At 36.4% G+C, this 14,139-nt stretch overlaps 1 protein-coding gene across 1 annotated transcript; it reads left to right on the top strand.

The window, feature by feature from the left end:
* The first annotated feature begins 251 nt into the window (after positions 1 to 251).
* LOC145640375 (uncharacterized) lies at positions 252 to 1,109 on the top strand. Its single transcript, XM_081691667.1, has one exon. The coding sequence runs from the start codon at positions 252 to 254 to the stop codon at positions 1,107 to 1,109; it is 858 nt and encodes a 285-aa protein (XP_081547793.1).
* The last annotated feature ends 13,030 nt before the right edge of the window (positions 1,110 to 14,139 follow it).

Raw genomic sequence — 14,139 nt, 5'->3', positions numbered from 1 at the left:
AAAAAGATGCATATGCAAGAAAGACTCTAGAGCTCAAAAAGGACGAAGATAGTCCGGCAAGAAGGAACAACAACTTTCCCAGAGGAGACCATCGGTTCAAGCCGTATCAGCGTTCTCGCTTTGACGAGGGAACAGTCAATGCTGTCAAAGAAAAATTTTCTGATTTGAGGGAGGATCCTGAACTCCCGCCTAAGTTACATGAGTATTGATTTAACGTTAACCCTGCAGGAGTAATTAGGACCTTAAATAAGATGGGAGATACTGTGCAATGGCCCAAAAGGAGTGATAGGCCTGGAGAGAAGAAAGATCCATCCAGATGGTGTGATTTCCATTCAGATATCGGTCACACTACTGATGAATGTGTCGCGCTCAGAAAGGAAGTCGCGTACTTGCTAAAGAAAGGCTACCTTAAAGAGCTCCTGTCAGATAGATCTAAAGCTTCAGGGAAGGAGAGAGATTCTAAGCAAGGAGGTCCCCCTCCTCCGCCTCCAATTGTCAAAGCCATCTGTTTCATATCAGGAGGAACAGAAGTATACGGTTTAACATATTCAGCAGCAAAGCGACATGCAAAAGATAGTAACAAAGATCAATCAGACAAGAGGGAGAAATCCAAGATAGACATCCCCATCATGTTTGAAGAGAACGATGCAGTAGAGGGCCATCATGACGGTCTAGTGATCTCACTCCCAGTTGGAAACTGCATGATCAAGCGAATCCTAGTTGACAATGGAAGCTCTGCAAATATCATCATGCTGGACACCCTGAAACATATGAACATAGATGAGAAGAACATCGTCAACAAGTCAACAATGCTAGTAGGATTCAGTGGGGAAACCAAAAAGACAAGTGGAGAGATTACATTGGCAGCGTACGCAAAAGGGATCAATCTACAGGTCACGTTCCGGGTAATCGATACTCTGTCCTCATACAATATGATTCTGGGCAGACCCTGGATACATGAGATGAAAGCCATCCCTTCTACATACCATCAAGTCATTAAGTTTCCTACTAGGTGGGGAATTCAAGAAATCAGAGGGGATCCTAGAGAAGCTAAAGAATGTTACAAGATAGCACTGAAAGCGACATCTGCAGAAAAGAGTTCAGCATAGCAATCAGAGGGTCAGCTGGGCCAAGAGAAATTGAGCATATCATAAGAACAGGAAGCTACAGAAGTCCAGTTGAACCCCATACACCCAGATCAAAAAGTCAGAATAGGATCAGAACTGAAGGCAGAACTCAGACAACAAATCTACGACTTCCTAGACGAGGAAAAAGATGTGTTCGCTTTGACCCATGAAGACATGAAAGGCATCTCCCCAAACGTAATCACTCACAAGTTGAACGTGGATCCAATGCATACACCAGTAAAACAGAAGAGAAGGAAATTTGCGCCAGAAAGGAACAAGATTATCAATGAGGAAATTCAGAACCTACTGAAGACTGAGAAGATCAGAGAGGTAAAGTACCCAGAATGGCTCGCCAATGTAGTGGTAGTCAGGAAGAAGAACAGAAAATGGCGAATCTGCAGAGACTTTACAGACATCAACAAGGCCTGCCCAAAAGACCCGTTCCCTTTACCTCATATTGATGCCATGGTAGACGCCACAGCAGGGCACGAGCTGCTATCCTTCATGGACGCCTACAGCGGCTACAATCAGATCCTCATGCACAAGGACGACCAAGAGAAAACCGCCTTCATTACCAGTCAAGGAATATACTGCTAAAAGGTAATGCCTTTTGGATTGAAGAACGCAGGAGCAACATACCAGAGGTTGGTGAACAAGATGTTTGAAGAACAGATTGGAAACACAATGGAAGTTTACATAGACGACATGGTAGTTAAATCCAAGAAGGCAGAAGATCACGTCAAAGACCTTAGAGAAGCATTTTCCATCTTAAAACAGTACGGCATGAAGCTAAATCCCACAAAGTGCACATTCGGAGTACAATCAGGAAAGTTCCTAGGATACATGGTCACACAAAGAGGAATAGAAGCCAGCCCAGAACAGGTTAAAGCCATCCTAGACCTGGAGCGACCAAAGTCCAAGAAGGATGTACAAAGCTTAACAGGAAAAATTGCGGCATTGAACAGGTTCATCTCAAAGTCTTCAGAAAAGAACAGAGCCTTTTACGAAGTACTGAAGAAGAATAAGGAATTCAAGTGGGAACAAGAGCACGACGAAGCATTTCAGAAGCTGAAAGAATACTTGGACAACCCGTTGATTCTCTCCAAGCCAAAAGAAGGAGAACCACTCAAGTTATACCTCGTAGTGTCTGAAGGGACGATCAGCGCAGTTCTCACAAGAGAAAAAGACAAGGAGCAGTTCCCAATCTATTACGTAAGCAAAACCCTACTCAGCGTAGAAACGAGGTATGCATCATTAGAGAAAATCATTCTAGCCTTATTCACTGCTTCAGTAAAGTTACGTCCATACTTTGAAAGCCATTCCATACGAGTACGCACCAACTATCCCATCAGAGCTATCATGAGAAAGTCGGAGATGTCAGGAAGGATGGAGAAATGGGCCTTACACTTGAGTAGATACGATATACAGTACGAGCCCAGGACAGCAGTCAAATAACAAGCCTTAGCAGACTTCGTGGCAGACTTCAGCCCTACCCTTGAAGAAGAAGCACAGAAGGAAGTGCTGGCGCTACAGGAACCAAAAGCTGCACAGAAATGGATACTTCATACAGATGGCGCAGCAAACATACGCGGAGTAGGCTTAGGCGTAGTACTGACATCACCCCAAGGAGATAAGATAGCACAGGTAATAAGGTGCGACTTCAAGGCTACCAATAATGAAGCCGAATACGAAGCACTAATCACAGGATTAACCGTTGCAAAGGACATGAAGATACAACACCTGGAAGTAAATTCTGACTCTTTACTCATGGTAAACCAAATCAACGGGGAATATGCAGCAAAGGACACCAGGATGATAGCCTACTTAGAAGTCGCAAAGAAACTCATTAAAGAGTTCAAGGAATTCAAGATAGAACAAGTACCCAGAAACTTAAACACCGAAGCAGACCCCCTGGCAAACCTGGGATCAAACATCAACCCAGAGGAATTTGGAGCTATCCCCCTAGTGCACGTACTCTCACCAGCCATAGAGAAAGAATCAACCATGAGTGTCTACGAAGTTCAAACGAGCCTTACAGAAGAAGAAGACTACAGCTGGACAACACCATTGAAGGAATACCTCTTGGGCAACACGAAACCAACAGGGAAAGTAACAGCTCAAGCATTCGCTCAGAAAGCATCCAAGTATTGTCTGATCAGCAATGTACTCTTCAAAAAGTCTGCAGCAGGACCTTTCTTACGATGCCTAGAAGGAAAAGAAGCTCAAAAGGTCTTACAATCCTTACACAGCGGAGAATGTGGAAATCATTCCGGAGGAAGGAACCTAGCCAACAGAGCACTCAGAATGGGATACTACTGGCCCAGCATGAGGAAGGATGCAGCAGAGTTCGCCAAGAAATGCCTAGCATGCCAAAAGCACCCACCCTTAACGCACAGGCCGTCAGAAGAGCTACATCCAACATTGACACCTTGGCCATTCATGAAATGGGGAATGAATATAGTAAAGCTACCTCCATCATCAGGACAAAGAGTATACTTTTTAGCAATGACAGACTACTTTTCGAAATGAATCGAAGCAGAAGCATACAAGGAAATCAAGGATAAGCATGTCATCTCGTTTATAAAGAGAAACATCCTAAGTAGATTCGGGGTACCAGCAGAGATCATTACAGACAATGGATCCCAATTCAGGAGCAATAAGACCACCAAGTTCTGTAAGGAATGGAACATCTCCCTCATCACATCCACACCCAGGTACCCACAAGCAAATGGACAAGCATAATCAAGCAACAAAGTCCTTATAGGTAACATGAAGAAAAGACTAGAAGGAGCCAAAGGGAAATGGGCAGACGAACTACCCAACATGTGGGCAGATAGAACAACTCCAAAAGGCGCCACAGGCCACACTCCATTCTCATTGGTATACGGATGTGAAGCAGTAATCCCAACAGAGGTAGAAGTCCCCACAGCAAGATATGGGTTAATGACAGAAGAAAGGAACCAAGCAGAATTAATCCACAACCTAGATACAGTAGAAGAACTTAGAAAAGACGCACAAATGAGGATGGCAGCATACCAACAAGAAGTAGCAAGGTCTTTCAACAAGAATGTCAAAACAAGAGTCTTCAAACTAGAAGATTGGGTTCTCAGGAAGGTATATGAAAACACCAGGGATGTAAATGCAGGAAAGCTAGCACCCAACTGGGAAGGACCCTATGAGATCACTAAGGTAGTAGGTAATGGAGCGTACAGACTCAGAAATGCAGAAGGAAAGGAAGTATAGCGGAGCTGGAACGCAGCACACCTAAAGCTATATCATTTCTGAGGACACAAAGGTACGTAGTTATCATTTCAATTTTGTCTTTTTACTTACAAAAACAAAAAAAAAAACAGAAAAGCGAGCAAAAAATACAAAAAAAGAAGAAAAACACAAAAACACAAAAATCTCCAACAGCCAAAATCAACACGAAAGGTACTCCTCTCTCCTTTCTCTTTGTCAATTTGATTTATAATCATTACTAGTACTGACTTTGGCATCGGAGGGCCGTTGGGGAAACCCACGGCCACCCCTCACCCTATTTTGTTTTGCAAGGAACATTACCTACACTGCCAGGCAAGAATGAAGCAAGTCACCGCAGAACAATGATCAATCATTCTTGCACAGAACAGACTAACTACCCTTACAGGGCAAGCAAACACATGTAAGCAACAATACAATTGTAATACAACTGTAATACAACTGTAATACAACTGCAATACAACTGTAATACAACTATAATACAACTGTAATACAACTGCAATACAACTGTAATACAACTATAGCACAATGGCAACACACAACACGAAAACACAAGCAACATAGTAGAAAGACAGAAATACTTAGTTGTATAGCAACAAAATAAACAAATTATCCAGCTACAGAAATGTAGCACAAAAGACAAAACAAATTATCCAACTGCACCAAGGTAGTAAAAACAAACATCCTTCAGATTTAACAAATTTTTAAAGGTGACACAGCACCATTGAAACTAATTCTCATCCATGTTGTCAGCAGGGACCACTTCCTCATCAACAGGCTTCGTACTCTCTAGGACATCCTTAACCTCGGTGTTGTGAGGAGAATTCACTTCCTCATTAGCATAACTCAGCAACAATGTGCCAGGAGCAGCAGTCCTTGCAGGAAATGCAACCTCAAAAGCAGCCTTGTCAGCCTCATAATCCCAGGCCTCATGTTTTCCTTGCTGAAATTCCTCCATCATTTCAAGACGAGCTTTCCCAAAGTAATACGCTGCAGCATCAACATCCTCGTTCCCAGCCTCCTTCAAGGTCCTCTTCAGCCCATCACGTTCAGCAATGCAATCCCTGCGCCTAGCACGCTCAGTCTTCAAAGCCTCAGTAGCAGCCTTGTACTGACCAGAAAGAGCATCACGCTCCTTCTTCATAGCCTCATACGCTCGAGTAAACTCAGACACTTTGCCCAATATGCCCAAGCAAGACTGAAGGCTCTGCAGAACACGGAATCAAGTAAGGAATGCACAATCCGTTTCTAGCCATGTTTATTAAATTTTTTTTAGAGTATACCATACCTGGAAAGACTGCACAGCAGCCTCTTGAGAAAGATCAGCAAAGGTCTGCGAGGATTGGCGATCCTTGAAGGACGGAAACAGCAAGGTGTCCACATGCGGAGTCAAGGAATCAAAAGAGAAATCAGCAGCATCAACATCAATAGGCGCCCCCAGCTTCCTCTTGAGGCCAGTACGGGGCGGAAGCGGAGGAGCACCAATCTTTGGAGCCACCGTATTGAGAGGAACAGCCTCAGTAGTTGGAGGAGAAGAGCGACGTTTAAGGCGGCCCATAAGGGAAGATGAGCTAAGAAGGTCATGAGACCTTAGTGACCTCAAAGTATCTGCAAGGAACATGGCAGAATTCAAAAGGGAATGTAACAGGAAACATGACAAACGCACACAACAAGTAATACAACAAATATACTCAACAAAAGGGAAAACCACCTCAGAAAGGATAAACAAATTAAGAGCCAAATAAATATTTAACAAAGGCAAAACAATTTCGCAACAGGACACATCCACAGAAAGCAACACAACAAAAACCACAAACAGAAAAAGGAAAAAAAGAAGAACATACCTTGAGACATAGTTGGGGCAACTTTCTGCTTAGAATCAGAATCGTCCAAAGACTTGATCTGGATAACCGCCTCTGATTGCGTCAACTTGATGAAGGATCTCTCGTCTACACTCAACTCGTACAACTTGTCTATCAGGGACGGAGACTGAGAACGTTGCTTCAATTTACTCACTGCAACCATCAAGCAAATAAGCCCAAATCAACAAAGAAAGAGAGCAAAACACAAGAAAATGAGAAAACAAAATACCTTCAGCCTCAACAGTGTCAATCAAAAAGTCACAATCACCACCCAACGAGTCAATCCTCACAAAGAAGAATTTGTGATACCACTTTTTGTCAAAAGCCTTCTCCAAATCAGTCACCAAAGGACCAACACCATCCTTTAAACGAAGACCAACCCGACCCTTACCACTGATCCTAATAGTATAAGGATAACACAAATCCCTCACATCAAGTTCTAAACCCAATTTCGCACTCAGCAAATCCAAAATTCTCAAAACCCTCCAAGTTTGGGGCAATAACTGACAAGATGAAACCCTAACCCTAGACAGAAATTGACGAACAAGAGGAGAAAAAGGGAAGACATGCCTAATTACAAAGGGATACTGTTAATTGAGATGAACACTACAAGAGGGGGGGGTGAATTGTAGTTGAGTTCCTAATTAATAATTTTGCAAATATAAAACAGAACAAAATAGGAACTTGCGATGCACACAGATTTTACGAGGAAACCTTCTAGTGCCCAACTAGAAGTAAAACCTCGACCCTACCTTAGGGATTTCAAACACAAATAATTCCACTATAATAGGGCAAACACCAAGTTACAACCTATTATAATTCAGCCTCTACTCTCAAGTTCCAGAATGAACTTGCTACAGAACAACACCTTGTTCTACCCAGTTTGAGTCCCACACTCAAACTCACTCGTACTCCCTAAGTACAGATCTTCCCCCTTCTCACCAGAAGCTCTCTCTGTATGCAATGATAAAAATACTCTCACCCTAATAAACCCGAAACCAAATACAAGAATTAAATCCTAGTATATGATAGGCAAGCTATGCATGAAACCCGAAACTAATATGACAGTATAATAAGCTTGGCAAACTTACACGACTATCGCTCTGTAAATTCTTCACGCATAAAACTCACAAAAACCTAGGCTCATATTATTCTCTACTATTTATACGAGTATTACCTGTATAAACAGTAGGTTTACATAAAGATAAATAAGTAAAACTTAACTTATCTTAAAACACGGTTTTTTAATTAAATCCTTTGAAGAAAATCTTTTCAGAAAATAAGATAGAAATATTGAATTAAAAAGCATAATATCTTTTTATCAAACTGATTTTAAAAGATAAATATTTAAAGAAAATCTTTTTCCGATTTCTATCTTTTATCTTTTCCGATTTTAATTTATTTGCCAAGCTAACTGTCACGCTTCTAATAAGTTTCATGCATATCCTACTTAACATATTTAACAATGAATCTAGAAGATAAAATCTTAACTAAAACATTGCTGCGCTGTACTCTTGTTCTGGTAGGTTTACTTGGACTCCACGCTTACTAAGTTCCTCCAAAGATCTTAGTCAGCAGTCTTCAAGTTCCTGTGAAGGAACGTTCCTGTGAGGGAACTCAGTTCCAGTTAGGGAACTCTTCTTTTATATTGAATAACTTTCTTGATAAAGAACTCCTTCAAGTCTTCTCAGCTTTAGTTATTTCTTCCATCTCCAAGATCAATTTCACCTAGGCTGCACAAACACTTGAAAAGTCTTTATGAGATGAGTTTGCTGTAACTTAAGTTCCTCATCATCAAAACCTTTAAACATCAACAGATACTCAAAGAAACACACCAAACCAGGAGCAGTCCAGTCAGCCCTCTCCCTAGAAGATGGGATTTTCACAACAACCCCATCAGGAAATCGCGCAACAGCAGCGATGCCCTGAACCTCTTCTTTCGTTATGGTGGAAGGGTAAACATCCTTAGCAGGGAATACATTTTGCGCCACTAAGGACGGCTTTTTTACACCCTCATCCACCCCAGCAAACACAACTTTTACATGACCACCCATCGCAAGATAAAAGAAAAAAAAAAACAACAAAGAAAAGAAACAGAGGAAACAGAGAAGAAAGAGAGAATACCTGGTGAAAATCGAAATTGGGGCAAAGCAATGAAGTGATTAGACAAGAGCCTGCACACTCAATAAATACAAAAAAAGAAATAAACCGCCACAATGGGTTGTCGAGGAAGTTGCCTTAAACTGCCATCACGTTTCCTATTTTGCTAACCGTTGAAGTTATTTCTGAAAATTTCAAAATCCTCCCAACGGCTTTTTAAGTAATTTTCATTTCCAAATAATTGAAAATAAAAATTAGGGGCAATTGTTGGGCCCGTATCACCATACGACCCATTACATCTAGGGCATCAATCCAAGACCAATAAGTCAGCAAAATATACAAAACATCTTGATTGAAATAAACAAGGAAAGCAGCATCATACATATCAATCAAGGAGATACTTGCCAAAGGTACACCTACAGAACAGGGAAGAAGATAAATCAAGAAGATCTTCTTCATTTTGAATATATTCCGAAGATATTTGTAAACCCTAGAGATCCCTAGGTATAAATAAGTGTAATTAGACATTTTCAGCATTCATGTACACACGCATACTCTAAATATAATAGAATTACTCTACTTTTATCTACCGAACCACATCCCTACTGAAGAAGGAAGCTTGTCCTTGCTCAGTATTGTGTTTCTGAACTCACTCTCTTTACATAGCTGAATTCTTGTTGCCTACTTAGAAACTTATTTGTTGTTCATCTATTGCTTTGTCAATCGTTTATAGTAGATTTATATGCTTTTGGTAGTATGATTGTTATTACCCCTCAAACCTAGCAGATTCTCATATGACCTTGTTGAGATTTGCCTAAACAAACTGGACTAGCAAGTTTTAGATGGTTGTACTGTGAAACATGGAGTTGACTTTCATAGCTAATAATGATTAAATTAGTTGCTTGAATCTTAGTTTAATTGGGTCATGGTTTTAACTGGTATAAGTGGTGTTTGTAGAGTATAGTGCAGTTTCGAAAAGTAATATGGAGGGAGTTGTTTCTTGCAATTTTTGTGAAAATAGTGTGAGTATAGTACTCTGACTATCACTTTATAAATCATGCTAGGAGTTCATGTAATTGTATTATGTAATGTATTTTCAAGTTATTAATTGGTACAATGACTAGTAATCTAAGTAGGTGAACTTTGGCTAGATAATTATGGGGTGTCTGAAGTTTTATGTAAGTTGTTGGTTGGGATTAGTTTAGGGTATATAATCATGATTAAAACTTGTTTTGGCTCAAATTATACTATATAATACTTGTGTTAATGTGACGGCCAATGTGTGCAAGTTTGGTAATTTTTAGAGCAATAATCTAATTATTCCGTTTTTTTTTTAAGTATGTATTTGCAATTTGTAAAAAATGGACAGCATGTATATGTGTGTTTATAATGTGCATATTTTTAATTAAAAGTCTTCTCATGGTGTTGGTAACACACTATTTAAGCTACGCATGTTGTGGTGTTTGATAAGATAATTCTTGAGTATAAGACCATATGAGGCAACTCTACTGATCATTGATAATTTTTTATTTAAAATTATATTATTTTATTGTTTTTTCTATTGACTTTAAGTTAGGAGCCATTGGACTGCGGGATTCTAATGGTTAGAACATGCCAACTACTTGGCTGCGGGATTCAAGTAGTATAACCTGGGTTAATTGTTGTCGTCCGGGAGGTTCTGAGGTGTAAGACCATATTTGGCTTCTATCCGACACCGGGAGTTTGGCCATTCTTAGACATAGTCTCCTGACAAACCTTAGGAAGTGGACTGCGGGCTTCCACTAGCGTTCGATCCTACTTTAGTCAAATTGTTTATCTATGATATAAATATTATTACTAAATTGTTTAACATGTCTTGCTTGTTTGAATTATTATATGAACTTTAACAATTATTTTTTTTCCGTTTTCATGTTTTAATTTACTAAATAACCCTATTTTCCATTGAATAGTTTCTTCCTAATATCTTTATTTTCTTCCGGTTCATGTCTTGTGACTTTGTTTTCATATGCCTTTTTTCTTTGCTCTTACTTTGTCTTGATTCTTGCTATGTGATCTTTGTCTTTGGGAGAACTGCTAGTTACTCCCCACTGATTGTGGAACCTAAATGTTATTTGCAGGTGAAGAGTAGTTTTTGTTGAGCTGGGCTGAGAGCAGAGTGTTTAGTTTGTTTCTTAACAGTTTTATAGACTTCCCTACGTTATCTTTAGACCATTTGTTTTGGGACAATTGGATTTGAGGTTGTGCTGCCTCATTTGTAGTTTTTCTATGTTTATTGAGTTTTCCTTCACTTAAATAATTTTATACCACCCTTTTCAGTTTTTGTAAACATGCAAAAGTTTTTGTAAAACTCTATACAATATTTTTATCATAAAAATTTATCCAAAAAAACTTACTTAGCATCATATGTGTCACAATAATGTCTATTTGTCGTCTACGTGTTGCTACACTTGGCGAAAATTGGAATGCCAAGTGTCTCTATCTCGCTGCTGGCTGCGAGATCGACTTTAACTATTAGTGATATGATATGATATGATATGATATAAATTCACCCTATTATCCATCCTATAATTTTCTTTTTCTTTTTTTTTTTTGAAGGAGAGTTTTCTAAAATTTTGTGCAAGTCATTATACTAGTGTTGCGATAACTACAAAACGATAGAGTACTTTTCTATTTTATAAAAGTATTTACGAAACACATCTATATAAACAACTCATACAATTAGCTAGCTAGACAAACCAATCTAGGGTTTTATTTATTTTTTTTATTTAAAGTAATCCTATAATTGAACAGCTTTGACTATATACAGCTAGATTGTTTTCGTGCAAAGGTTAGATATATGAGATCAATCATATTGGAAATTATATGTGTGATATATTTTTTCATACTAGGTTAGGTCCCGTGTCATGCACGGTTATTTTAATTACTCTATATGTTTTTTAATAGATTAATTTCTCCGTATTCAATGACACTTTTAATTAAGAGAGTCACAAATATTTTTTTTTTCTACGGTTTAATAAAATGAAAATAGCATATTATGTTGGGCTATTTAATGCGTCAAAAACTGTTGAACTTTTAATAAAAAAATAAATAAATAAGAAGAGTGCAGTCCATTTATATATTGAATTAATTTGTAATCTTTAAAAATTTCTCAATTAATTTTTATAGTATAGTAATTTCTATATAGAAAAATATAAATAAAAAAATTTGTAAATGAGTTAATGTATATTCAATTAAGATTATATTCTTAAAAATATTCCATTAGAATTACATTGTTTTATGAATGATTATTTATTTTCTTATTACTCTGTAGTTAGTAATTGCATATCAGCATAAGAGAGGTAAATATTTTTGCTCATATATATTGTTGACAAGTACAAACTTTTTCAAAATAACTTCCTTAAAAAAAATTATTTAAAAAAAAAAAACTAAAGCCACACCAGAATTTGACACGTGTCATTGGTGGTGTGTCTTTTATATATAGTTACTAGATGTAAGCCCTTGCGATGCACGGTTCTAGTAATTATTTTATTTAATTTAAAATTGTGTATATTTATGAAGATCATTTATTAGTTATATAGATAAAATTCCTAATATCATAAGATACTTTTTTAATTTTAACACTAAAATTATCTTTTGTTGTTTTATTTATTTTATGTGACGCATTGACGCTTGAATTTAAAATCCCAAACCTTATTCACTAATTTTGCTTATGTGACAATTTAATTTTTTAATTCAAAAATGAAATGACAAATCTCGTTTTTTAATTGATCAAAATATGTCTTTTGCCTAGGCGTTTATTTAATATACCCGTTCTGTTTAAGTTAGTCTCATTTATAATCGTTTAACTATAAAATATTATGGGAAATTAGTCATATGAGATTTAGTTTTATTCATCTTGATGAGTACATTATTAAAATCAGACTTTTACAACATTTTCTAGGGAGAGATTAAAGATATTTGAGATTAAAAATTTGCATCCATATATGTAAAAAAGATAATTATTACTTAATTTTTTTTTTGTTTTTTTTAGAGAAGATAACTATTGGTTTTAAAAGTAATTTTAATTTTAATTATTCACTATTCATTGTTTTTACCTATGTGTCAAAATTCTTAAATCTTATTCGTCACTTTTGCTTAGGTGGCGAGTAAATTTTTTAATTCTAAAATAAATTATTAATCTAATTTTTCATTGGACAAAATAATACCTTTTCTTATGTGGCGCGTCAAATGCTCCCGGAAAATGTCTACTTTATATATATATATATATATATATATATATATATATATATATATATATATATATATATATATTAGACTAGATGAAGCCTGTGCGATACACAGTTTATTTGATTTTTTTTATTATTATTCTTTTTTTTTGTATTTATGAGCTAAAATTTGTTATATATTTAGATAAAATACCTAATATTAGAAGATAGTATTTAATATTGAATTAATTTAAACTTAAAAATCTCATTCGCCAATTTTGCTTGCGTGGCATTTGAATTATTTCATTCTAAAAAAAAATTAATAATCTCTTATTTAATTGGCTACTACTAAGATTTATAATCCTACATGGCGCGCTGAGAAAATTAGATCCTACGTGGCTCTCTAAAAAAATCGGGAAAAAACTCCCCTTTAAACATATACTAGTTCTGTGCCCTGTGCAATTTCCGGGTTACTTATTGTATTTTAAGATAAATTTTTAATCTATATGTCAAAATTTAAAATGTATCATTGATACATAATTAGTTAGGAATTGATGTGTTTTTGTAAAAGGCATTTAATGACTAATAATAATAATGTTAATGGAAATATTTGAATTAATACATTAAAAAAAATTGGGTTTTTCTAAGATATACCCTTAAGGTATTCGAGTTTCTAAGGTGTACCCATGCTTTTTCAAGTTTCTAAGTAGTGCCCTTCAACTCCTTATCAATACTAAAATGTACCCTTATTAGTTATTTAAAAGTTAATTGAGAGTGTGATTTCGTGGCTTCAGTTTTCATTATTAGGGTTGCGGTGGCTAAGATTTCTTTCTCCTACCATTTCCTTACCTTTTATCATCTTTCTATTAAATTTATAGTTAACTTTAGGTGACGTGGAAGTCCCAATGAGGGTACCATTCATTAATGGTAGTGAGTTGAGGGGCACAACTTAGAAACTTGAAAAAACATGGGTACACCTTAGAAACTCGAATACCTTAGGGGTATAGCTTAGAAAAATCCATTTTAAAAATTAGCAAAAAAAAATAAATAAAATAAATGTTCAAAACCCGTTGGATTGACCCAAACCCAAAACTTTGGGAAATGGTTGAACATATTTCGACTCGTAACCTAAAGTGACCCAATCTGAGATGACTCATGACGCGACCCTAATTGACAGGTCTACATAGTTATAAAACTCTATTAGATTGTAAAGTATATATTATTTTAATCGAGTAATATATATTATAAATTGATGGTTTACGCTTTGAACTAAATCCTTCCCTCTAAAAAAAATTATGATATAAAAAATAAATTTATATGATAATTTTTTAGAATTATAATCTAATATTTTTTTTAAAAAAATAAAATTATAATTCAATTTGTACATCTGAAATATTGATATTTTATTGAAAATAAAACTTTAAAATAACAATTTTATCTTAAAATTTATCCAAATATAATTCTAAAATAATTTTTTTTTATCTTATGAATTCTATTTAAATCTAACCAACATGGCGCGACACTTGGCGAAAAGTTGTAACGCTAAGTGTTGTTGTCTCGTAACCTGGCTAAAAAATTAGCTTCATA

This window comes from Chenopodium album, chromosome 7, assembly GCF_948465745.1.
Source record: "Chenopodium album chromosome 7, dcCheAlbu1.1, whole genome shotgun sequence".
Lineage (NCBI taxonomy): Eukaryota > Viridiplantae > Streptophyta > Magnoliopsida > Caryophyllales > Amaranthaceae > Chenopodium > Chenopodium album.
This window is presented reverse-complemented; position numbering and strand designations above follow the sequence as displayed.